The following is a 25,838-nucleotide window of genomic DNA, read 5'->3' as shown; positions in this document are numbered from 1 at the left end:
CAGAGTCATCTCGTCTGCGGCGACGACTATTAAAGCGGCCAACGCCTTGGCTATCGTGGCCCGCTACGACAGGGAGCTCTGGTACAAACTGGCTCCCCTACTGGACTTCTTGCCGGACGACAAGAGGGCAGAGGCCCTGGAGATCCTGCAGGAAGGTGAGGTGGCTTCGGACCACGCCATTACCGTTGCGACGGACATCGCCGACACTGGGTTCCGCCAGTTGGGCAACGGCGTTTGCCTTAGGCGGCGTGGATGGCTCAAGGCTACGGACTTCCGTCAAGACGTTCAGACCAGAGTCCTGGACATGCCCTTCGATGGGAACAACCTGTTTGGGAAAACAGTGGACGATTCCCTTCAGGCCATTAAAGCGGACACCGAGACGGCCCGGGCCCTTGGAGTTCTGCAGCAACGACGGACGCCCTTACGGAGCAGCGGAGGCAAGGGTGCCTCCAAAAGTTCCGACGGCGGTTTCTCCACCTACCGTCAAGCGGCCCGCTCGTCGGCTCAGGAGGCCTACAGAGGACGAGGCAAGTCTGGCGGACCCCGCCGTCGTCGCCAAGGAGGTCAAGGCGGCAAAGCCTCGTCGAAACAGGATTGAACCGACTGTGGGGTCGGGCCCCCACCGAAGCACCCCAGTGGGAGGCCGGCTGGCGAGCTTCGTCAGCGTGTAGGAGTCCATCTCCACCGACCGTTGGGTGCTGGACGCCTTGGCCCGGGGCCACGCGCTCGAGTTTCAAAGAAGGTGTCCGCGCGTCCCCCCCGTGGCCAGGAAAGAACTTCACGTCCCTCAACTTCTCCTGGAGGTAAAGGCGATGCTCAGGAAGGGCGCCATCGAACTCGTCCCAAAGAGGCTTCGGGGCTCCGGAGTTTACTCGAGATACTTCCTCGTGAAGAAGAAGACGGGGGGGGATGGCGCCCCATCCTGGACCTGCGACGTCTGAACAAGTTCATCAAGGCGCAAAAGTTCCGGATGGTCACCCTCCAGCACGTCCTGGGTCAGCTGGAGGAAGGAGACTTCCTGTCGTCGTTGGATTTGGAGGATGCCTACTTCCATATTCCCATCCTAAAGGGGCACCGAAAATTCCTCAGGTTTGTGGTCCAAGGGCGTCACTACCAGTTCAAAGCCCTCCCCTTCGGACTACGGTCGGCACCCAGGGTATTCACCAAGTGCCTTGCACCGGTGGCGGCGCAGCTCCGCCGCGAGGGGATCCACGTCTAACCCTACCTGGACGACTGGCTCATCCGAGCCAAGACGAGGGAGCTCGCCAAGGATCACACGGCAAGGACCGTCCGACTTCTCACGGACCTGGGATTCTCCGTGAACTACGCCAAGTCTCACCTGGTTCCCGCGCAAAACGCACTGTTTCTGGGAGAGAAGCTCGACACAGTGTCTCTTCTGGCCTCCCCGTCGGAGGAAAGGACCAGGTCCATCCTGGGCAAGGTACAGCGGATGTTGGTTTCCGACGCGGCCAAGGTGAGGTCCATCAAGTCCCTCCTCGGAATGATGTCTTCCTGCATCTACCTCATTCCCATGTGCAGGCTCCGGATGCGCCCATTGCAGGAGTTCCTGGACGCGCGCTGGATCCAAACGACGGGCAGCTTCGAGGAGAGGATCACACTCGACGAGAGTTTCCGCCGAGCGGTCCGGTGGTGGGGCAACCGCACGCATCTGACGGCGGGCATGGACTTCCAGACCCCAGACCACCAGGAGACAGTGACCACCGATGCCTCCCTGGAAGGGTGGGGAGCGCACACTGAAAATCTGCACGCGAGAGGCCTTTGGCTCCCGACGGAGAAGTCCCTCCATATCAACGTCCTGGAGCTCCGTGCAGTGTTCTGGGCCCTCAGGTCCTTCCTTCGGTCCCTCAAGGGCAAGGTGGTGAGGATCTTCACCGACAACACCACCACCATGTTTTACATCAGGAAACAGGGCGGAACCAGGTCCCCAGCGCTGTCCAAGGAGGCGCAGGACCTGTGGCATTGGGCCGTCGCCCAAAGGATGTTTCTGGTGCCGTTTCATCTGGCAGGGATAAAAAACACCATCGCCGACTCACTCAGCAGGGAGCTGCGCTCGTGCCACGAGTGGGAACTACGGCAGGATCTAGTGGACCGCCTCTTCCGACGGTGGGGCACACCCCAGATCGACCTGTTCGCGACGGCGACGAACTCCAAGTGCCGGAGGTTCGCCAGCAGGTTTCCCCAGGCGAGGAGCATGGGCGATGCCTTCTCGTTCCCCTGGGAGGGCCTGTTCCTCTACGCGTTCCCTCCTTTGCCACTGCTAATCCGGCTCGTCAACCAGCTCAAGAGGTCACGGTGCAGGATGATCCTCGTCGCACCTGCGTGGCCGAGGCAGATATGGTTCCCGGACCTTCTGGACTTGTCAGCGTCCCCGCCAATCAAGCTGCCGGTGGACGCGGATCTACTCTCCAGGGAAGGAGGCGCCATCCTCCACCACGACCCGAAATCGCTGAACTTGCAGGCCTGGCTCCTGCAGCGCTAGAGTTTGGAGGATACGACATACCAGCCGACTGCAGAGAGGTTCTTGCAAAGGCCAGGGCGTCCTCGACTCTTAAATGCTACGGACACAAATGGAAGAGGTTCTCTGTCTGGTGCCACGCACAGAAGATTAACCCTCTACGGATTACGGCTCCCCAGGTACTGCCGTACCTGCTGACGCTGGCCAAAGCTGGACTGGCACACGCGTCCATCAAGATTCATCTTGCTGCGATCTCCCGATACACCAGAACCACGGGCCGGACGTCCTTGTGGTCTCATCGTCTGGTGAAAGAGTTCATGAAGGGACTGTTCAGATCGTTCCCGCCGGTGAAGGCTCCGGCCCCGGCGTGGGAGCTCAACGTGGTGCTGAACAAGCTCATGGGACCTCCGTTCGAGCCTCTGCACTCGGCCCCGTTGAAGTTTCTGTCGTGGAAAACAGCGTTTCTTGTGGCCATCACCTCCGCACGACGGGTGGGAGAGATCCAGGCCCTTTCATGCAAGGCCCCGTACTTGACTTTTCACGACACAAGGGTAGTGCTCAGGACGCACCCCTCCTTCATGCCCAAGGTACCGTCGGACTTCCATCTCAACGAACCCTTGGTGTTGCCTGTGTTCTTCCCGTCGCCTCCGTCGCCGGCTGAGAGGACTTTGCACTCGCTGGATGTGGCTAGAGCGCTGAAGTTCTACGTGGACCGCACGAAGTGTTTTCGGAAGACGTCACAACTCTTTGTGAACTTTGGACCTGTCAATCAGGGGAAGGCTCTCTCGAAGGCTTCCATTTCCAGATGGCTCTCTGGCTGTATCATGTACTGTCATCGGTTGGCAAACCGACCGCTGCCTGGCCGTCCGAGAGCCCATTCCACCAGAGCGATCGCAGCTACCACGGCGTTCCTTTCTGGTGTGCCCCTGCTGGACATATGCAGGGCTGCTACGTGGAGGTCGACGCACACCTTCACGAAATTCTACTGCGTCGATCGGGATTCCAGGGAGGAGTCCAGGGTCGGGCAAGCAGTGCTGCGCAACCTGTTCGCCTGAGGTGAGCCTGGTGAGGAGGTAAGATGCTTAATGTTGAGTTTGATGTACTGCTTAATGTTGAGCCGTTGCCACCGCCCGTGGTTGTGCATGTGTGTACTGCTATGTATTCTTTATTCATGAGCATGTGAATCCATGCCAGACCCCATGCTGGAGAAGGAACAAGTTACTTACCTGTAACTGTTGTTCTCCAGCATGGGTCTGGCATGGATTCACATGCGAACCCTCCCGCCTACCCCTCTGCGGCTCTTCACTTGGTCATACTGCCACTTCACGTGCTTCCAAATCTGAAGATGGCTGCCAGAGGCGGTGCTTAGGTAGAGGGCAGTCATTGGCTGTGGTCAGTATGACGCAGAGACCAGTGATTGGTTATTACTACGAAAGACAGATCAGAAACGAAACTGATACTGGTTTTTTCTTTACCGAGGATTCCCAGCCTGACGACGGAGAATATTCATGAGCATGTGAATCCATGCCAGACCCATGCTGGAGAACAACAGTTACAGGTAAGTAACTTGTTCCTTACTCTTCAGTTGTATAACATTACACTATCATTAGCAGTTTAAAAATCACACTCTTAATACACCACACCACTCCCAATAAGTTCCAGACAAGTTAAGCTCACAAAATGAAGTGGGAGCAAAATGGCACTCTAGCAATTTAAAAGGAAGGGAAAGACAAAGTTAATAGAAATTGAACCACATCAACAGGTAAGTACTCGGGGCAATTAAGCAACAGGAACTACAGTGATAAAATCAGGTAGAAAAGGCTTAGGGCCAAAGTCAATGGGCCACAAGTCTTTTGCTCAAGATCACACAGTTCAGGGTAGTTTGCGGTAAGGTTTGTGCCACGGATTCTCGACGAGGTTAGTTGGCAGAAAAGTTAGTTCAAAGAGAAGAGGAGGAAAAGCCCTCGGTTTGGAGAAAGATTTCAAACACTTTCAACGCGGCTGAACGAAACGAACAACCGGAGTTGCACAGTACCTTAAAACGGAGAGGAAGCTGTAGCTGAGGCGGACGTTCCTCGTAGTTCTTTCAGGCTCATGGTTCTTTCAGGCTCATGGTTCCTGAAGCGACTGTCGGACTGACAAGAAGTAGGAAGACAGGAGAGTCCTGCACTACCCAAGGAAGAAACCAGCTGCAGAGCAAAACAACGAATAAAGGGTGCGCTCCTTAAAACCAAGCAGGGTCTGACCTTCGTGGCTATCCGGCCCACTGTAGCTCTGTACAGCGAATTCAACCAGAGGAGGGGTCCTGGCTTGCAGTTTGGGCAAACTGGTTGGTCCCACCAGCACAAGGGAAGATGTTTCCTGGAGGATCTTCTCTGTCGTCCGATTCTGAGGAGTCGGACCTGCAGCAGGGCTTCACCGGGTGGTTCAGTTGTTGTAGGGGTCCTCTTCTATCAGCTCCTCGTTGGTTCGTTCTTTCGTTCCAGTGGCGACTGCCTTTCCAGTCCCAGAGACCTGCTTTTTATGCAGTTTCCCCATTCATATAGCCTGGCTGTCAATCACACAGCAGGGTGGCTGTCCTGGCAAGGACAGTCACCCAGCCAATCAAACAGGAGTGCGACTTGGGTTACCAAGGGATCCCATGGCAGGGGTCCTAAGACCCCTCCCTCACATCCTGCCTACCCAGACTTTCAGGCGCCTTAAGGAGGGCTTCTGTGCAGAAGCCCGCAAAAAGACGGCGAACCAAGGAATCAACCCCGGTTTGGCACACAAAGTAAAACACGAGAATAAATAACAATAACATGGTTATATAAGATAACCGCGGTTGAAAAAATAGGGTAGTTACCACTGCCACCAGCCAAGTCTTGATGAAAAGGGAGCGAAAGAGTGCTCCAAGAGTAACAGACAAAAAGGGATAAGAATGAACCCTTTCCCAATTCTCCATGTAAAATGGGGTATATTGGGTCTGTTTTATTAAGAGACTACATAAAGTTAATGTCAACTTTATAGTTTTCTGGTAGACAGTCAGTCCCAGAAAAATGGAGTCAGTGGGAAGTCTAAAAGACAACCCTACGTCACTGCAAAAAATACACACAGAAAAACACATGTAAGAGTGGGAAAAAGGCTCACACTCTTACCAGGTGAAAAAAATAAACCCTAGAAATCCAGCAAATTTGCTGAGGGACTCATTAGGTAAGGGAAATCAGCCATTTGTGAGAATTCTCCCTGACAAATGCCTTGAGAGCTGCTCTCAATATCCCCAGAACTACCCACATCTCTTCAACTAGACAGAATGTTCACTTTTGATTTCAGTACAAAAACGTATCACGTTTAAGACCCTCACACTTACTCACAAATGTCCCCACCAGTCGGCCCCCGCGATGCCTGTCAGTCAAAATTGCTAAACCTCATTGCGATAGACGCACAAGAACAGCCTAAATGCATCTCCTTGCCACGCTGAGATTTTACCTACAGAAAGCGGGTGGCAGCAGCTTTCCTGCAATAGCTAGTAAACAATGGAACACCCTGCCAGTCAAACTTGGGGCCCAAGACTCCTTCTAGACCTTCCGGAAATGAATTAAAACATACCTCTTCACACGATATCTGAATAACTAAGCTGCTCTCAATATCTCTGTATATATTGCACTGTCATAAGCACCTTGGGGCTTGACATATTGATTGTAAACATTACTGTAAATGAAAATGAATAACTCCATTTACATACGTAACCTTGTTAACTGTTGTAACTGCCTATGTAAGAAAAGCACCCAGATGCGCTAGGGTTAGGTGCGCTATATAAATAACAAAATAAAGAAATATTTCATACATTGCAGTCCTCGCCATTTTGTGTTTGTCTCAAGTTGTATGTGGAATTTCTTAATTTATATGTGTTTTCTCTTTACTTTTTTCTTTTCACTTCATACACTTTATATATTGAGATGTTATGGCATTTTGTGTATTTAAAAATAAAATAAAACGAAAACGAAAAACACCAAAAAATGGTAACTCACTGCTGCCACCAGTTTGCCCATTTAGCACACCTAGAGTTACCAAAAATCCTTTGAGTGTTAGTCTAGAGCAAAACAAAAAGTGTACCCCATTGTACTTCTTTGTAAAATGAGAAGTTGCAACAAGTGAGAACTAGTTTCTAAAAGTGGTAACAAAGTACAGAGACTAAGTGAAACAATGTTTCCCAGTACTGACAGCCTGAGGGACATGTCAGTTTCCCCATAACGGATGAGCAAACGACAGCGTAGTGAAGCTGCACTATAAAAAGTCCAGGTCAGGTTCACAAATAAAAGCAAAACGCTTGGGGTCCATAAAAATGGAAGCAAAGGTGCAGTAAAGAGAAGTCTTTCCTAACAGTGCCAAGAAAGCTTACTTCATGTTTGCACTCCTATTGTGGAAACTAGTCTGCAAAACAGAAAAGATTGTCACTTGTTTTTTAAAATGTTGAACCTATGAATTCCTGTGATTTAGATCTGGTTTCCTAGAAGATTTCTGATGGCTAGCACTTTAGCCAAGTGTTTGAGTTTGCATTATAACACTCGTCCATCCCCTTCGGCCGGTATCTGGTGGTAATGTCCCCATAAATAATGTCAGTGAAAAGCCATTGGCGACATTGTATATGGTGACATTATGTATGGGGACCGGTTGCAGGGATGACCCCTGCTCCCACTTAAAAAAAATAAAAAACAGGGTTGGCGGGTGTCCCTTGTATGTTCAATGTAATACGGTCTCTGCAAAAAACGACAACTTTATCAGGGGACATTTTTGAAGGGACATTATTACATGGAACCCTTTGGCCAAGTGCCATTGAGTATTAAATAAAACATGGAACTGTTTGTATCAATTAGTAAACTGTTTATGTAGGGGGTTACTTTTACCTATTTAGTGGTGCAGTGGTTACAGGGTGCTTGTTTACAGTTTTTATAGTTGCAGCACTTTTTGTAGAAGGCTTGTTTTAACTATAGTGCAGACAATTCCCAACCACATAGAGGAGCTAAGGCCAGGTTTGAGTGTCATAATAGTGTTTTTTTTGGGGTTTTTTTGTATTGCTTTTCGTTGTCTGGTGGTCTTAACTTCTATTGTGTTATGTCCTTTCAGAGGAGGTAGGTGAGGTAGAAGTGCACGAAGAGGATGTAGCCCAAGCAGAAGTGGCAGATGGGGACATCATGGATGGTGAAGCTGAAACTGATGCTGTAGTGATTGCTGGGCAGCCTGAGGTGCTCTCTACACAGGAGATGCAGGTGAGATGTGCCTGCTTGCATTTTAGGTCCTCTTGAAGCAGATATTATGTGGTTGTAATACTTACTCTTACGTCCCGTCCCCTTTCCTCCATACTGTATGGGCGTCCCCTCCAAGGGACGGGAGACTGAACCTTTTTCACCAGAAAAAACCTTCACCTTTAAATTTAAAGGCACGCAGGGGCGTAGCCCAGGGAGCATGCGCTGCCCTGACTCCGTCCTCCGGCGCCACACCTCTGTTCCCTTTTCCGCGTCGACGGGAACGGGCCGAATTCACCAGCGCTCTTAGTTTGTCTTCGGCTATGTAATACCATGCGCGGAAAGCCTTAAGGAAGTGCAGAGGGAAGCTGGAGAGAGGTAGGCCTACAAAATCTATTACCCCTACCAAAATTACCTCGGACGCGTCAAGACCGCTGTCTCCTTGTCGAAGGAAACCCTCCCGATCGAGGTCCCGGAGCGGATCGCATCATTCATCCGCTTCGAGACATACTAAGTAAAGGGTCACAGATCGAGGAATTTGGAAAAAAGATGGTGTTCGAGAACGTGGCCTTGCCCACCCATCCCCAGTCCCCCCTCAGAGACACCTAGAGGCGATACCCCAGGAAATAAATCTGGTAGAGATAAAAGCTGAGAGTCGTCGACCTCGGCAAAACATACTCCTCGAGAGCTTCACGGACCCTCGGATCTAGCCAAAGCCTCTTCGACGCACAAGGCGTCAACACTGTTGACTCACACATTGACGCTGATATCTGCGTCATCGATGCTTTCGGCAGCTCTGGTGAATGAAAAATCTTCCACACCTCGTATGTCAACCCTGTTGACGTCTATCACTTAGAAATCCTCAATGCTTTCGTCGAAGACATCGAAGCTGGTGTCAATTCTATTGATGTCATCGAGGCCACTTAATAATCTATTGAGGCCAATGACTTCTACATCAACTGTGACCTCTCACCTCTCCCCACTCAAATCTGTCTGCCACTCTATTCGCTCCCTCTGCCTTCTCTCACCTCATGACTCCATCTCTTCTTCTCTCCCCTCTCTAGGTTGGCTCCCATTTTTCCTGCCTGCTCAAATTCAAGTTCCTCTGCCTAGTCTTCAAATCCCTCTATGGTCTTACCCCACCTACTTATCCTCCCTCCTCACTTTCTATACTCTTTCTCGTTCTCTCCGATCCGCCTCCACCTCTCTATCCGCTCTATTCTCTCCTACCTTCCGCACCTCTCTAAAATATTCTCTTCCATTCACCTCCCTAACCCTTCCACTCTACTCCCTCCTACCCTAATTCCAGCAGCTCTAATTCTTCTCTTCCATTCTTCTCCCTTTCACTGTTTACTTCCTTGCTTACTTCTGATTTTACCACTACTCCCACCTCTTATTCCCGCTCACACCTTGATCCCTTTTTACTCTCACCAATCCTCATGAATAATGTAAATTGTTTCTTGCACTGTTTTCTGATTTAATTCAATTTATTTAATGCTTGTTGTATCTTGCTTGTTCCTCTTGTAAAGCGTTTTGGATTAAAACACTATATAAATTCAATAAAATACAAATTTAGCCCCTCCTGTAATGACTTCTGTAGCGCCTCCTTCTTTGAAAAAGAGCTGCACACTACCGCGCTCTGATGATTTCAGAGCTTTATCCTCCATTTATGAGGGTGAGGATTCAGATCTAGATAGACCTTTTGTGTCTAGAAAGAGTTAGACCCCACACTCCAGAACTAATTTCTGAAGAAGTGAGGTTGAAAGATTTACAGGATTCCTTGCACGAATCAATTAGAATAGATGCCTCCCCAGAGATAGATTTTAGCAAGCCTGAACCAGGGGAACATGCTGAGAGTAGTTATAGGTGTCTCATGAACAGAGTGATGGAATATATGGGGTGGGTGACGCCTGCACCCGTATACGAGCAAGAGGACCTCACAGACATGATTGACAGAGGACCGCAAGAGGATCCTATAGTTCCTTTTCAAAAATCTTTGCAGAAAGAAGTGTCCAGCAATTGGGAAAGGCCCGAAGTCATTCCAGCAGTTAGTAAGAAGTTGTCTGCAAAATATAGAGCTTCATCTGCAGACCCACCATACTTGTCTAAACATCCAACCCCTGAAAGCTTGGTTGTTCAGGCAGCAACTTCGTCAGGGAGGCAAACAGTGTGCCCACAATACCCCAGGATTGTGACGACAAAAGGGTTGACGCCATGGTCGAGAAGGTTTTCACAGCATGTAGCATGGCGCTAAAGTCTGCAAACGCCACATGCACACTGGCAAGATTCAGCCACACCGTTTGGGAGTGTGCTTCAATGGCGGCTGATCATCTCCCAGAAGGAGAGGAACGTGACGATTTCTTGAATATTATCAAATACTGGAAGGATGCCATGTGTGAATCCCTACCAACCGGTCTCTACTCTATTGACAGCATCACCATAGCCATGGGGGCTAGTACTACAATTCGCACACATGCACATGGATACGGGAATCTGAATTTGCTCCTCAATTGCAATCCAGACTTCTGAATATGCCCTTTGACGGCACCCATCTATTTGTTAAAAAAGCTGATGACAGTTTGGAGAAGTTGCAAACTTCCAAAGCGGCAGCCAGATCCCTTGGGGCTGCAATTAGACAAACTCCAAAGCGCCCCTCAGGTACACCTTGGAGGGGGTAGATCCTATCGCTATTACTCCGCATTCGGAAAAGGCAGAGGACAGCCAGCTCAAAGGGGCCAGAGACGAATCATCCGTAGTGGATGGGGCAATGGTACTAAGTCTGCATCCTCGGGTGCTGCTTCAGCCTCCCTAAAACCCCTCTGAGGTCTTACATCACAAAACATCGGTAGGAGGCAGGTTAACTCAACATCTGACAGAATGGCGGGCTATTACTTCAGATGCTTTTGCATTGGAAACAGTTGCCCAAGGTTATTGCCTGCCTTTCCTACACACACCTCAGATTCATCCATTGGGGAACAACTCTTTGATGTTTCCAGACCCGCTCCTCATGAGTTCCCAGGAACAAGCTCTGCATCTTCTAAACTGTTTGCCACTCCCTCCACAGGCTGGGCTTCTCACTCAACTTCAAGAAGTCCCAAATTATACTATTTCAAAAACTCCAGTTTATTGGAGCAATCCTGGACACATTCTTGGGAAAAGCCTTGCCACGAGCGGTGAGGGCTCAAGACATTTTACAGATGGTGACAAAGTTTCAGAATGCTCAATATCTCCCAGCCTTCGACTTTCTGAGGTTAATCGGCCTGATGGCTTCCTGCATCTTTTTGGTGCCTCAGGCTCGCCGAAGAATGAGATCTCTCCAGTGGGCTCTCAGGACCCAATGGTCACAATTCTCAGGAAAGATGTCAGATCTCGTTTAAATACCAAACAGTGTTGTTCTGGAACTTCAATGGTGGGCTTCTCGAGAAAACCTCTTGAAGGGAGAACCCTTTTGGCAACCCTGGCCGGAGCCAACAGTAGTGGTGGACGCCTCACTGGCTGGGTGGGGAGCCCAAACAGCGATTTGACCATCTGCAGTCGTTGGTCTCCATCAGAGTCCAAACTACACATCAACCTTTTAGAGCTGAAGGCAATCAGACTAGCGTCTAAGGCCTTTCTGCCCTCTGTACGCCAAAAGAATGTCTTGATAATGACGGACAGCACCGTGGCCCTGTACTACCTCAACAAAAGAGGGGGTGTAGGGTCACTACCACTGTGCAGAGAAGCAATGCAGCTCTGGTTTTGGGCAATACAAGAAGGAATCTCTATCAGCAGTCCACCTAGCCGGAGAGAGGAACACGGCGGCGGATTCTCTGAGCAGGCATAGCACAGTATCCCACGAGTGCGAACTAGCTCAGGAAGTCCTTCAAGAGATCTTCTCCCTTTGGGGAACCCCTCAAGTGGATCTATTTGAACGAATGCCAACAGGAAGTGCAAGCTGTACTGCTCCAGGGAATTTCCCCCGAGAGTAGCTCTAGGAGATGCTTTTGTGGTGGACTGGGAATATCCGCTCCTTTACGTGTTTCCTCCAGTCCCCGTCATTCCTCCGTTAATAAGTCTCTCGCGAGAGGAGGATCAGGTTCTCCATCCAGATATCAGTACTCTCAGCCTTCACCCATGGTTTCTGAAAGGCTGAGACACCCCCAACTCAATTTAAAGTCCCCCTGTGGGACCTTAACTTAGTCTTGAAATTTCTAATGGGTACTCCTTTTGAACCCCTTCATTCCTACCCACTGAGATTCCTCATCTTCAGAACTGTTTCTCTAGTGGCAATCACTTCAGCACGGCGGGTTAGTGAGTTACAAGCTTTATCCTGCAAACCCCCTGTTAGGGAGAATTCTCCTTCTAGGGCTAATTTCCCTCACCTAGTGAGTCCCCCAGCAGCTTTGCTGGATTTCTGGAGTTTATTTTTTCCACCTGGTAAGAGTCTACATCCCTTTTCACTCTTACACGTGTTTTGGCCTATGTGTTTTTACTCATTGTGTGATCCTGGGCACTGGAGCACACCACTCCAGATGCCCCTGTTCTTGTATGAGTTACACAGCACCCTCAGTGTAGTAACCCAGACTGCCCTCTGACTCCATTTTGTTGGGGCGGACTACTGTCCTCCAGAGAAAGGTAAAGTTGCCATTTACTTTACGTAGTCCCTTTTACCACAGACCCAGTACACCCCATTTTACATGGAGTACTGGAAAGGGCTAATCTGTACCCCTTTTCTGTCTGTACCTCCCTGAGCATTGTTTCGCTATTTTAACATTTAGATTTGGCTAATGGCAGTGGTATCTACCCTAACTTTTCTACCGCAATGTTAAACGTGGTAATACTTTTGGCTATTTTAACAGCTTTAAGCATAAACCCGCTTGACCAAATCGTCTTTCTTTTGGCTCCAGTTGGGTTTATTCACCATTTCTTTTTGTTAAAGTCCTTCTTGTGTTTTACTTTGCGCGGCAAACTAGGTTCGCCTTCTTGGTTCACTGTCTTTTGGCGGGCTTCTGCAGAGCAGGCCTCCTCTTGGCACCTGGGTGTCTAGGTAGACTGAATGTGGGGAAGGGGTGTAGTCCACCCCCTGCACAGGGTATCCTAGGAAACCCAAGTCGCACTTTCCCATGATTGGCTAAGGTGGCTGTCCTGGCTGGACAACCCCCCTGCTGCGTGATTGACAGCCAGGCTGTGTGTATGGGGGGTTTTGCGCATAAAAGGCAGGTCTCTTGGGCTAGAAGTCAGTCGCCTCTGGAACTACAAGGAACCGAAGAGAAGCGGAGAGAACGACGGCTGCTGCAACTATCCCGTCCCGGTGAAGCCCTGCTGCAGTCCTGAGCGATCTACCCTTCGACGACTAAGAGGATATCCAGTCCGGAGTCTTGTTCCCTAGAGCCTGGTGGGGATAACCATCTCATCGTCTTCAAACAGACGTCTCTGTCGTGGTCGAAATCGCTGCACACTGCTGTAGTGGTCCGGATAGCCACCTGTCGAGCCTCTCCTGTTTTTTTTTTTTTAATTCAATTTTTATTGATTTTTGGGGAACAGCATAGGTACGCAAATTACAAGATTTGGGCAATCGCCCTCAACAAATCAAACTATAAGCCATTATTCCCTACGTTTGTTCCACCTCTGCCGACTCCCACCCACCCCACACAGTATCTCGAGCACTGCTGTCTACTTATAGAAATGATGCGGCATAGGGCAGCGTCAATCCGGGTTTTCTCCGCCAGTGGTCGACCGGCTTTCCAGGTTCCAAGGCCATTCGTTCCATGTCGGGGCTTGTTTTTGGGCCGGGCCAAGGACGCTTGAGGGTCTCGGGACGTGGCCTATGTATTGCCAAACACCTCTTCAAATTGCAGCCAGTCTGTCTCTATTTTAGTAGAAAATATAGGGCGCCTGGCGGAGTCCTGATTTACCCAGGTGGGTATATGTACAGAAAAAAAGGAATAATCAGGATGAACAAGATCCTACAAGTAAGCCAGTTGTGCCGTGCATGTATATTTATTTTACATTGACAGTGTCCTTTTTTAGTTAATTCAACAATTTATTTTACAGGTCTTTCGATAAGCACGAAAGTTTTTTGGCATCAAACGGACAAAAGTGATTGTGAACGGTGGTAACACGGGTTAAGCGTCAACCTCTGATGTATTGAGGTTAAAACTCCACACTGAAGTACATTCCCTGTATAGATGTGATAGAGAAAGAACTATCAAGCAGGGAAAGTATACCTGAGGCTTGAAAATGGCCCCAGGGTTAGTTCACACAAGGTGTACACAACAGATATTTACACAACATACACAAGGGGGAAGATACAGTTGTGTCACGGGGATCGACACAGGTGTGTTTCGGCCAAAACATGGCTTGATTGAAGCCGGTCTATATGCTGGCCTTCGTCAGGAAAGGCACCATTGGTGGTGCTGTCCGTTGATTCTGTGGGTTTAAGAGAGGCAGTGAGGATCTTCAAAAAGGGGTGATTTCATTAATTTAGGATAGTATTAAATACTGGCCAAATTTGGCCATGGTGTTACATCTCATGGTGCAACTGAGAAAAGGCTTACCTGCTGCTCCGGTGGCAGTGGCAAGCTGGGAAATATCCTCACGTGGTTGAAGGATAGTGTGTGCGTGATTGCACTTAGGAATATGCCTGAGAGTGCTTCAGGCCGACATCTCTCGGGTTCCCGCTGACTGTGAAGGGCCACAGTGGGTCCCAGATCTGAGAGAAAGAGAATATAGGATCAGAATGCATGATCCTGGATAAGGATTCAGAGGAGTGGATTCGATGATGGTGAGAGAGGTGCCGTTTTTCCCAACTCGGTCTCACTGCATCGATTTCAGTCTTTTCACCGGTCATTTCCCTGCCTAGACCTCAGCGCTACTCGATGCGCGCTCTCGCACTCCCGATAGCCACACAGGATTTCGACATGCGGCTAGTTCCACCCCCATGGACCACCGCTGCACCGGAACGACTCTACCCCCGTGGGAGCCACCCTGCTCACCGAGATGTACTCATCACAGACCACCTGAATCACTGGTCAGACGTCTACACCTCATAGGCACGTACTCGCCCACCACCATGCTCTTCGAGGGCAGTCTACCCCGAGTAGGATTCTCTCACCATCATCGAAGAATCAACGGACAGCACCACCAATGGTGCCTTTCCTGACGAAGGCCAGCATATAGACCGGCTTCAATCAAGCCATGTTTTGGCCGAAACACACCTGTGTCGATCCCCGTGACACAGCTGTATCTTCCCCCTTGTGTATGTTGTGTAAATATCTGTTGTGTACACCTTGTGTGAACTAACCCTGGGGCCATTTTCAAGCCTCAGGTATACTTTCCCTGCTTGATAGTTCTTTCTCTATCACATCTATACAGGGAATGTACTTCAGTGTGGAGTTTTAACCTCAATACATCAGAGGTTGACGCTTAACCCGTGTTACCACCGTTCACAATCACTTTTGTTCGTTTGATGCCAAAAAACTTTCGTGCTTATCGAAAGACCTGTAAAATAAATTGTTGAATGAACTAAAAAAGGACTGTCAATGTAAAATAAATATACATGCACGGCACAACTGGCTTACTTGTAGGATCGTCTTCATCCTGATTATTCCTTTTTTCTGTCTCTATTTTAGTACTTGAACCATGTAAAGCCACAGTGATTCTTTCCATTAGGAATATGTCTTTGGCAATCATCACCCATTCTTTCTTCGAGGGGAGGGTGGGCCTCTTCCACGTTCTAGCGCGGGCCGCTCTGGCTGCCAACAGTAGGGAGTGCGAGAGGTCCAGTAATTTTTCCCAGTAGTCATACTTATGCTGCAGGCCAAACAGTATCAATATCGGGTCCAGCAGGAGCACACCTTCTCCTGCCTCTTTCAGCCAGCTAAGGACTTCAGCCCATTAAGTTTGGACCTTCCCGCATGTCCACCACATGTGCCAATAGTTTGCCCTTTCCCCACACCCGTGCCAGCAAAGGGGGATTACGTCTGGGAACATCCTAGAAAGTGTGATCGGGTCATACTGCCATCTGTGCAGGAGTTTGACAGCATGGGTTTTGTATTGGCAGGAGATCGAGGTCTTAAATGATCTACTACAGAGTCGCCCCCAGAGACCGTCTCCGATCCTACAACCCAAGTCTCTTTCCCATTTCCCCCTGAGGCTTTTGGTGGTTCCCTCCCGGGGGTTTAAAAGGGCAGAGTAAAGGAGTGAGATGAGGCCTCTCATTTCTACATGGGTATCGAAGATTTTGTCAACTGGGGTGAGTTTTCGTTGTAATTTGGGCTTTAGTTTTGGTTTCATTAGGATTCCCTTGAGTCCCAGGTAGAGGAGTGGGGAGAGCCTACCTATTCCCAAGGATTCTTCAAGCTCCTGGATGCTTTTAAAGGACTGCTCCCTGACCAACTGACCAACTCTGCATAGGCCCGCGTCAAACCAGGGCTGATAGTGTTCATGGCCTGGGATTTCCTCTAAAACTGGTGTGGACCAGATGTGACTCATGGGGGAGGGCCAAGTAGTCACCTTCTCACCGTGTCCCTTACCCTCCAACGCCTTCCACATTGTTACTAGTATTGGGTGATCCCTGATTCTCCTTGGCAGCTTTTTCATTGGGACCCATAACCACTTACCCACTGCGACCGGGCTCAGGAGGGAGTTTTTGAGAAAGACCCATTGTTTGTTGGGGTCCTCTCTGAGGTGGGGGGCCAGGGTTCTGAGCTGGGCTGCTCTGTGGTAAATTCGTAAGTCTGGGTGGCCGACCCCCCTCTATCCTTGGGGAGGGTGAGTGTTTCGTAACCTTTTCTGGGTCTCTGGCCTTGCCATATGAATCTCGTTATACGTTTTTTGGCTTCTTTAAGAAGTGCGTCTGGGGCTTCCAAAGGGAGCATCTGGAAAACGTACAGGACCCTGGGGAGAAGGTTCATCTTTACAGTGTTTATCCTTCCCATCCACGAGATATGCCCCTTACCCCATGTCTCCATATCTTTAAATAAGTTGTCAAACAGCGAGGGGTAATTTGCCTGGCTTAGATCTTTGTGGGGCCGGACGATGTTGACCCCCCCCCAGGTATTTAATCCCTTCGGTGCGAATTTGGAACCCCAGGGGGGACAGCTCCGTGAGGTCCCTGTCTGCGTCTGGGGCAAAGGGGAAGATCATCGACTTCCCTATGTTCATCCTGAAGCCTGAGAATTGGCCGAACGGTTCAATAACCTGAACGGCCGCCAGGACCGAGCTAGTAGGTTCCCTCAGGTGGAGCAGTATGTCATCTGCATAGAGGCCGAGCTTGAAGGTCCGACCTCCAGCAGCAATACCGCAGACCATCGGGTGTACTCCGCGAGTATTTCCATGGTCATGGCGAACAGGATTGGGGAGAGGGGGCAGCCCTGCCTCATCCCCCTTTTGAAGGCTGAATGTTCGTGAAAGGCGACCATTCACCGTGACTCTAGCCGAGGGGTCTGTGTATAAGGCCTTAATGGCTCCCCTGATTCCCTCGCCAAAGCCCAGTTTGACAAGGACTCCATGTAGAAACTCCCAGTCCACCCTGTTGAATGCCTTTTCGGCATCGATGGTCACCAAGACAGGGTTGTCTCCTTTCGGGGCCGCTTCCCTCATCGGATGCAGGGTCTTTCGGAGGATGTCCGCCCCCTGTCTCCCCTGTATGAAGCCCACCTGGTCGGAGTGGATGAGTACCGGCATATGGCTGTCTAGTCTCGTGGCTATGATCCTGGTGAACAGTTTAGCGTCCACATTCAGGAGGGAGATTGGTCTATATGACCGGCAGTCTGTTGGATCTTTGCCCTCCTTCGGGATCACTGTTTTCAGTGCTTTGCCAAAAGACGGAGGCGCCCTCCCGGTCCTCATGATATTTGTGAATAGGCCCGCCAGAAACCCCGCTAGTAGGCCTCCAAAGGCCTTATAGAAGCCTGCGGTAAATCCATCCTCTCCGGGGGCCCTGCCCAGCTTAAGACCCGATATTGCCTTGAGTACCTCCTCGCTCGTTATTGGGGCGTCTAAAGCTGATGCCTCTGGGGGGGTCCATCACAGGTAGTGTTACTCCTCCGAGGTATGCTCCCAGTGCCTCCGCCTCCACTTCTCCTTCCCTCCCGTAGAGAGTCTCATAGAACCCCGCAAATTCCTCCACTATTCCCTCGGGATCCGTTTTTGTCCCCTCATCCCTGCATGAGATCCTTGACACCCATCTATCTCTCCGTTGGCCCCGGAGTTTGGCCGCCAGCATGGCGTCGGCTTTATCCCCTTTCTCATAATACCTTTGGCGCAGGTGTTGGAGGCCCGCTACAATTTTCCCCATCTGCAATGCTCTCAGCTCTTGCCTTTTCCCTCTTGCATCCCCCAAGTCCCTTTCCCTCTCCTCATCCCTCTTCCCTTCAGATCCCTCCAATGCTATTCTCTCCGCCCGTAGCCTATGAGCCAGGAGAGTCCTGGTGCTTTTTTTGGAAGCCCCCTCTCTAATCAGAACACCCCTCCAGGTCACCTTTGCTGCCTCCCAGACTGTCTCTGTTGACTTCACCCGTGTTATTGAGTTCAAAATATTCATTGATCGCCTTCTCCATCTCCTCCTTAAAAACCACATCCCTTAGCAGGAAGTCATTGCATTTCCACAGGGTTTCTCTGGGTTTCAGACCCAATACACTAATATCTGGCCAGACCATGTCATGGTCCGACCCGACCAGCTAACGGGGCGGATGATGCAGGACTCCACTCGGCTCATGTTCTGGTGCCCCATGAAAAGATAATCTATTCTCGTTCTGGTGCCATGGACCGCTGACTAGAAGGTGTATCCCTTACCCTCCGGATGCAATTCCCTCAGTGTCCACGAGCCCATAGCCCCACATTAGCTCCTGGAATTTCCCCTGGGGTCTGCCCCCTCGGCTGCCTAACGGGATGGCCCCTCCACTATGATCTAGTTCCCGATTTGCCCACATGTTAAAGTCTCCACCCAGTATAAGGAGCCCCTCTGTCCTGGCCATTATCTCTCCCATCGCCTCTTTGAGGAATTCAACCTGGCCCACATTAGGACAATAGATCGCTCCTAGGGAGACCCTGGAGTTGTGCAAGTCACCTGATATAATCATGGCTCTGCCGTCTTCACTCCCCCACCTGGTTACCTCTGTGAGTCTCTGGTTTCTCTGCAGGATGATCCCGACTCCACTCCGTTTCGTGGGAGCGGATGCCCAGAAGGTCTGGCCCACGTGTGCTCCCGGGATGGCCCTCTCCTCTCCCGTGACCGTTCTAGTTTCCTGTACGAAGAGGATATCTATTTTAGCGTTCTTCATTTCCCTCCCCAAGAGGGAGCGCTTTGCTGGGGAGTTCAGACCCTTTACATTGAGTCAGCCAATTCTCAGTGACTCAGCCCGGCCCCTATTCTCATTGTCCGCCATTGGGTCCTTGTCTTGTGTATACCTTCTTCCCGGATCTGTGCTTGCTGCCACCTTCCAATGTGGTTTTGAGACTCTGTGGGTCCCCAAGATCCCCAACTCCCTCCCTCCCCCCCCTCTTTATCATGACGCCTGCTAACGGGCAAGCCACCAGGGTGAATGCAAGTCCATCCACCACAGCCCCCATGTTAAGCTCCGCGTCCCCGGCCGGGGCTGTTTGATTCAATCTCTCAGTCTCACTAATAGCGAGCCTCTGATCACTTAGTCCCCTTCGGCTTCCGTTGTGGGGGTGTTAAGTTTCTTGAATTTCCTTCGGCCCTTTATCTTCTTCTTTGTGGACCAGGTGACCTCCGGTTCCCTCACAGTGCTCCGAGGCTCTTTTGCCTCCATCTCGTTTCCTTCCTCTGGGGTACCCCCTTTGAGTACCGGCAGCACCTGGGATGCCTCCTTGCCACTGGTTACTCTATAGTCCACTCCTGAGCGTTCAAAAGACAAGGCGAATGGGAAGGACCACCTGTATCTTATGTCTTGGCTGGTGAGCCACTGGGTGAGTGGCCGGCACTCTCTTCTGCGGGGTAAGAGTGAAAGCCGAGAGGTCCTGGTAAATCCTCACTGTGTCTCCTTCGAACAAGAAACTCTCCAGCCTTCTCGCTTTCTCGAGGACCTCCATTTTCTCTGTAGCGGAGGAAGCGCACAACTATGGACCTTGAGCCGCCCCTCGCTCCACCTCCCCCTCGGAATCTTTCCAGCTGGACTTCCTTGCCCCCCTCGAGTGTGAAGAGTTGGTTGATGAGGCCCTGAACCTTTCTCCCCATGTCTGCGGCAGTCTCACCTCTCTGAGTCACACCCATAATGCGCAGGTTGTTTCAGCGTTCTGTGTTCTCTAGGTCGTCCATTTTCATGGCTATATCCTCCTCTCTGATTTTTAGGTCTGTTCGCCTCGCTTCGTATTTCATGTCTAACAGGTCCATTTGGAGGTGATTGTTTTCCATTCCCTCCATTTTTTCCTCGAGCGTCTCCACTCTCCCCCTGACTCTCCTGTTTTTAAGGAGCGCACCTTTTATTCGTTGTCGCTACTGCCGGCTTCATCCCTGTGTGGTGCAGACCCCCTTCAGACGTCCTCCTTCACAACGAAGCTCCAGGAATCGTGGGTCTGCGGGAAACCAACAGGAACTGCCAGGGCACCAGAGGAATAAGGTACTGTGTTCTGCTCGTGGAACTGGGTGAATCCCTTTTCTTCATCCTCAAGGCTGGTCCTTGTCTTCCCTCCTTATAACTTTTGCTTCCGAACATTGACCATATCAAAGTACTTTTGGGCTACACTGAATTGTGAACTGTCTAACGGTGTGATCTTTGGCAACTGGTCTCTGGTGTCACTTAACCCTGTCTCCCTGGCCCTTTGACTTTTGAACTCCTGTTTGAGTGTTTCTTGATGCTGTCTGCCTAACCTAAATACTGCCTGTGATTTTTGCCTCTGACTCCCTCTGGGAATCTCAGGTGCTAAGTGTGTTTTTGCCCCGGTAGCATTTCATGTCACGGATACGCTTTTATTTAGTAGACCGAACTGTCAAAAAGTGATCGCAACCGTATCTGCGGTATCGTGTTTTGTTCATAACATTCAAACAAGGGGTACTCACCCTGAGACATACTGTACGAAGTGAATTGGTTAGTTGTAGTATATTTAACGTGTGGTTTTGTTTAAAGGTTAATAGAAGTGTTTTGTTTATAACTGATCGTTTAAAAATAAATGTACTTATATTTTTTACCTGAATCCTTGAGTCAGTGTTTGCTTGAGCCACAGTAATAGTGGTCCCTTTGTCTAATCTCTGCTACTGCTCATATACTCTTGAGATAAGCCTGGCTGCTCCGCTACTGCTACCACATAGTAGTACAGGCTTGTACCAAAGGTCAAACTTGTATTACCACCTGTGGTCTTAATCGCGTATAGTGGTCCCTAAGGGCACTGCACAGGATCCTGCCTAACACCCCCTCACACTGTCTTTCATAAAGAGTCGTTCTTCAGGTGAAGCCAAATTTCCTCCTAAAGTTTGTCTGAATTTCATATTACGCAAAAGATGACCTTCCCTTCATTTTACCCTCCTGCTCTTCCAGGGAAAGAGGAGGAAAGGCTGCACAGACTTGACCCAAAGCGTGCTTTGAGTTTCTACATCAGCAGACTTGCAAAACTTAGGAAAACAAACCATTTGTTTGTGGGATATGCAGGGCATAACCTGGGCCTAGCCATCACTAAAACCATTTCAAGATGGATAATTCTAACTATCCTAGAATGCTCTAAACTGGCAGGTAAAGACCCTCCTCAGCACCTGAGGGCTCATTCAACCAGGGGTATCGCAGCTTCGTCAGCTCTCCAGAGGGGAGTTCTAATAAAAGACATCTGTGCAGCTGCCACATGGTCGTCTGCACACACCTTCAATAGAGTCTGTAGTTTAGACTCCTCCACTAGCCAGGAGACCAAATTCGGGACAGCTGTATTGCACTCTGGGCACAATTAAAACATACTAATTTTTACTCCCTCCTGCACATATTACTGCTTTGGGAGACTATCAAAGATAAAGAATATGTGGGAGGACACAATCCATTCAAAGACAAGTTACTTACCAACTTTAACGGTCTTTCGACTGGATGTTCCTCCCACGTATTCCTTTTTCGCTGCTCCCATACTTCCCTTGTAGTTGCAGTCAGCGCTCCCTCAAGGGTAGTAACTGTCTCATCCTGCACAATACCTTACTCTTCATAACGGAACTGAGCAAGGGACGCTGTGCGCATCTATTTATACCAGTGACGACGTCGGGACAGAGGCCTTCGAGGGACATCGACTCGACAAGCATTAACGCGCATCGCCCTCTACTGAAAAGTTTACGGAGTAGCAAGCTGGATATGGAAATATAAAGGATACGAAATACGTGGGAGGAACATCCTGTCGAAAGAACGTTACAGTTGGTAAGTAACTTGTTTGTCTATTTTTACTAGAACTACAAGTGTGCAAGAGTTTCTTTGGGCCTATGTATTTACTCCCTTCACTGTACTTGCCTGCAGCTCACATCCTCCTCCTAAGATAAGCCTGGCTGCTTGGCCATTCAACCAAACCTTTGGGTACTACAGAGGCCTGCTAAGAATTGGGGCCTGTATATACCAAGGAATAGTTTTATAATGTCTCACCTTTGGTAGAATTTAGGATTACTCCCCTAACAGTTAAATTACCCCTTGACTCTGAGTCTTACATAGACCACTGCTTGTGTTCCGGAATCAGTTGTGGACAAAATCTTCTGTGCTTGCTCCAGTTCCGAAGACCCAGGGGCTGGATTTATTTTAGTTTGGTCATGGTACACAGGAATCTGTCCAGACAGATACCAGCACAAGATCCAAACAAAGAAAGAGCAAGAACTCTGCGGGGCAGAGCCTCTCAATGCAACATAGTGAATTGAAGGAGTTTTGTAATGGGCGTCACCACTATTAGGTTGACAACAGGCGATATTCATGAGGCGAACACTGAATCAGGCCCAGCACAGCTTCTCTTGGAGTGTGATGGATCAAAATGCAGAAATAGGCAACTAGTGGCAGAACCTGAGGATCTACAAAGTTCCATGTCTCTGCTCAGAACGATGACCTATGCAGCGAGGTAGCCCAAGAGGAGAGCTGGTCCGTCCACTGGTTGGTCCAGGGGAACTTCCGAAGGCTCAGCAGGCATGGATCCTAAATTGGAGGTAGAGTGGTTTTTACCACTAGTCTTTGGGTCAAAGAACCAACTGAGAACTTCTTGAGATGGACAGTGCAGCAGGGCTTCACCAGGACAGCACTAAAGTCCATGATGGTCAGCTTCACTTGTAGTCTTTAGGGTAGTCAGCAAGCTGCTATATTTCATAGAAATCTTGGTTGCAAAGATGATCTGATGAACAATTGCAGGAGCTCTTCTTTAATCCAAGATTCCGGCTGGGAGGAAGCCTGATCCCACCAATGGTAAGGATCTGTACCATTCAAACAGCCTTTGTCTATCGACTCCAGGATAGCACCTGGTCACCACATCTGTCCAGCAATAGAAATTCAGGCACCAGAGAAAAACCTTGTAGCACAGATTTATTTAGGGTGCTAGCCACCTTAACTAGCCATTTTCGATAAATGAAAAAGTGCACAAGTAATATAATGTAAAAACAGTTAAAATATCACAGCTTTCACTAGCCTTTCTTAAACACATTTGGAAAGTAACTAAAAAGCCATTATATAAAAAGTAAGAATACAATGTATCCTAACTTCACTGTGAGGTGATGTGTGCAATTGTAGTAATACAAGCATTCAGAGTCTCCCTGTACCGATGGTGATAGGGACTAGTCGGTTTCTCCATAAGAATGAGGATAACCGTCAAGGGAAATAAAACCGAAGGCTTTGATCCTCTCCAAAAAGTGAGCACTGGGTTCAAAACAAGCAAAAAGAATACAATTCTATGGAGGAAAAGTTGCAAAAAGAAAATATTTCCTAACCGCTATTAGTGCACATTTTAAGTTCTTAACTCGTTTATTGTGTACATTTGTCAATATTCAAATGTTGACTCTGTTGTAAATTTTTCACTCGTTAAATGGTGTTCTGTGATATCGCTAATGCAGTTGTTCATGTGCTTTGTAGGAAGACTCATAGCATTAGAACTAGTATTAATAATTAGTAGTGTAACCATTATTTTCATTCTTTTTTTTAGTGAAGTTTAAAAGTAACCATTGACCATGATGTACCAGTTCCTGTATTGGGTCCTGTTTGCTCTTTCTGTCACTTAATATATATCTACAATGCAGTATTACTTATAATCTGTTGTGTTATAGGTGGAAAATGAGCTTGAAGACTTGATTGATGAGCTGCTAGAGCGAGACCCGACAGTAGGTAAGAGCATCATCTTCGCCTGTTTGGTTGCCCAATATCCAATATGCACATCGGCCCCAGGTAAATTTCATTAAAGATACTGTGATGCAGATGAGGGCAGTCACTGGTTGCTCCACTGAAGCCTATGTCTCCCCATCCAGGGCTTCCACTTCACCTGCCACACATCTACAGCTGCATTCTACCTTTAGCCCGCTAGCCCCCAAATCTTTACAATTTATATAAATCGCATACATACAAGAGGAGTGCTATTAGATGTTCACATTTACCTCTGTGTAATTTCACTTTTGTAGGATATTCAGTGGAAGCTCTGTAGATTTAGTTCATTTAGCTGGTCCTTTTTGTTTGGCAGAAAGGTGTTATTATATAGTCAGTTTTGGGTGGACTGTGACATGATTATGTTGCACAGCTGTATTTACCTGATTTCTTGCAACTCCTCAGTGAATCGAACCGAAGATGGGTCGCAGGAAGATGTTCTGATGGACGAAGCACCCTCAAACCTCAGCCAGGCGTCCACGCTGCAAGCGAACAGGGATGGTGAGTAGGGATACAGATGAACAAAATGTTATACCCTATATACTGGTAGTGGCCAGGAAAAGCCATAGTTGCAATCAATATAATTATCACACTGAAAACAACCAGAAAAATGCTGGAATAAAAAATGTCAGTGTTGGAAATTTTTTCACACACGTCTGGTGAGGGCTGTGTAGTCATCTAACGTAACGGTAGAAAATTGCATCATCCAAAAGGGAGGACCAGACTCCCAATGGTTTCTGTAGGAGAGCAGTTGGGTTTAGGAAGGGAGTAAGGCTGTCGGGGTTCGGGTGGGGGGGGCGGGCACTAGTTAATCAGAATAGACACCACAAAATATACTGAATACTGGAATATTAAAAATCTGTACACTTTGTTTCTAATGTCATACATAAAACATTTATGATGGAGTAAATGATTGCTCAAATTAGTGTGCAGAGCATAGTCTAAGTAAAAAACAGTAAACGGTCAGTTAAAGCTGAACTCACTCCTTACTCAAAAATGTAAACCTCTACCTAGTAGCAGACGCAGTACACATAGACTTCCAAATGTTATTTAATTAGTAAACCCCTCAATGATATTACACACAGTACCTTCCATGATAATTTTCTGGATCCAAGGCTGCTTAACATAACTCGGCACAATCGTCCTATTACATTCTAAATAAAGTATTATACACATGCTTATAGAGCAGAGGAGCACATTGTGCAACGCAGCCAAGAGGACTACCCAATTCCAGAAAATATTTTAAGATGGTCCCTGGGCCTAGAAGGGTCTTTTACACACCAAGGAGGGAAACGGTAGCAACACACGGTGATACAATGTAGATCCTAGGCAGGACTGAAATATGAAGATTTAAAAATCCATAATAAAGCAGGTGAAGTCTCTAAATTTCTCCAGCATGGGATCTGGCATGGATTCACATGCTCGTGAATATTCCCCGTAGTCAGGATGGGAATCCTCGGTAAAGAAAAAAATCAGTTTGTTTCACTTCTAAACTTTTTCTCCTAACAACCAATCACTGGTCTCTGGGTCATACTGCCCCCATCCAATGACTGCCCTCTACCTAAGTCCCTCCTCTGGCATCCCTCTTCAGATTTTTACCACACGTTCCAGTGGTGGGAGTCCTCGTGCTATAGCTTTCAAGCTTTGACTGCATTTTTAGATTGTTTTTTTATTTTTTTTCTAAGAGTTTTGCTCTCTTTTTCGGTCAATCGAGCCTCAAGCTCCACCGATAAACCTTCTGTTTAACGGGGACCCGTTTTCGGATTCTTCAGCACCCCTCAAGGGTGGATTTTCATCGAGTTTCTTCTTGGATGATTCCAGAAGCTTCTTCGAGGCCTACATCGCATGTCA

At 48.7% G+C, this 25,838-nt stretch overlaps 1 protein-coding gene across 5 annotated transcripts in view; it reads left to right on the top strand.

Annotated features, from left to right (window-relative positions):
- HUWE1 (HECT, UBA and WWE domain containing E3 ubiquitin protein ligase 1) overlaps positions 1 to 25,838 on the top strand; it is a 2,445,223-nt gene that overhangs the window by 1,365,630 nt on the left and 1,053,755 nt on the right. For all 5 annotated transcript variants that reach the window (XM_069645305.1, XM_069645304.1, XM_069645303.1 and 2 more), the window contains exons 50-52: positions 7,583 to 7,725; positions 23,897 to 23,954; positions 24,393 to 24,488. In XM_069645305.1, coding sequence (XP_069501406.1) covers positions 7,583 to 7,725; positions 23,897 to 23,954; positions 24,393 to 24,488 — 297 coding nt within the window. The remainder of the gene's footprint in view (positions 1 to 7,582; positions 7,726 to 23,896; positions 23,955 to 24,392; positions 24,489 to 25,838) is intronic.

The sequence above is a fragment of the Ambystoma mexicanum genome, chromosome 2p (genome assembly GCF_040938575.1).
Source record: "Ambystoma mexicanum isolate Mex_15411 chromosome 2p, UKY_AmexF1_1, whole genome shotgun sequence".
NCBI lineage: Eukaryota > Metazoa > Chordata > Amphibia > Caudata > Ambystomatidae > Ambystoma > Ambystoma mexicanum.
The sequence above is the reverse complement of the archived record's forward strand: the minus strand, read 5'-3'. Positions and strand labels throughout refer to the sequence as shown.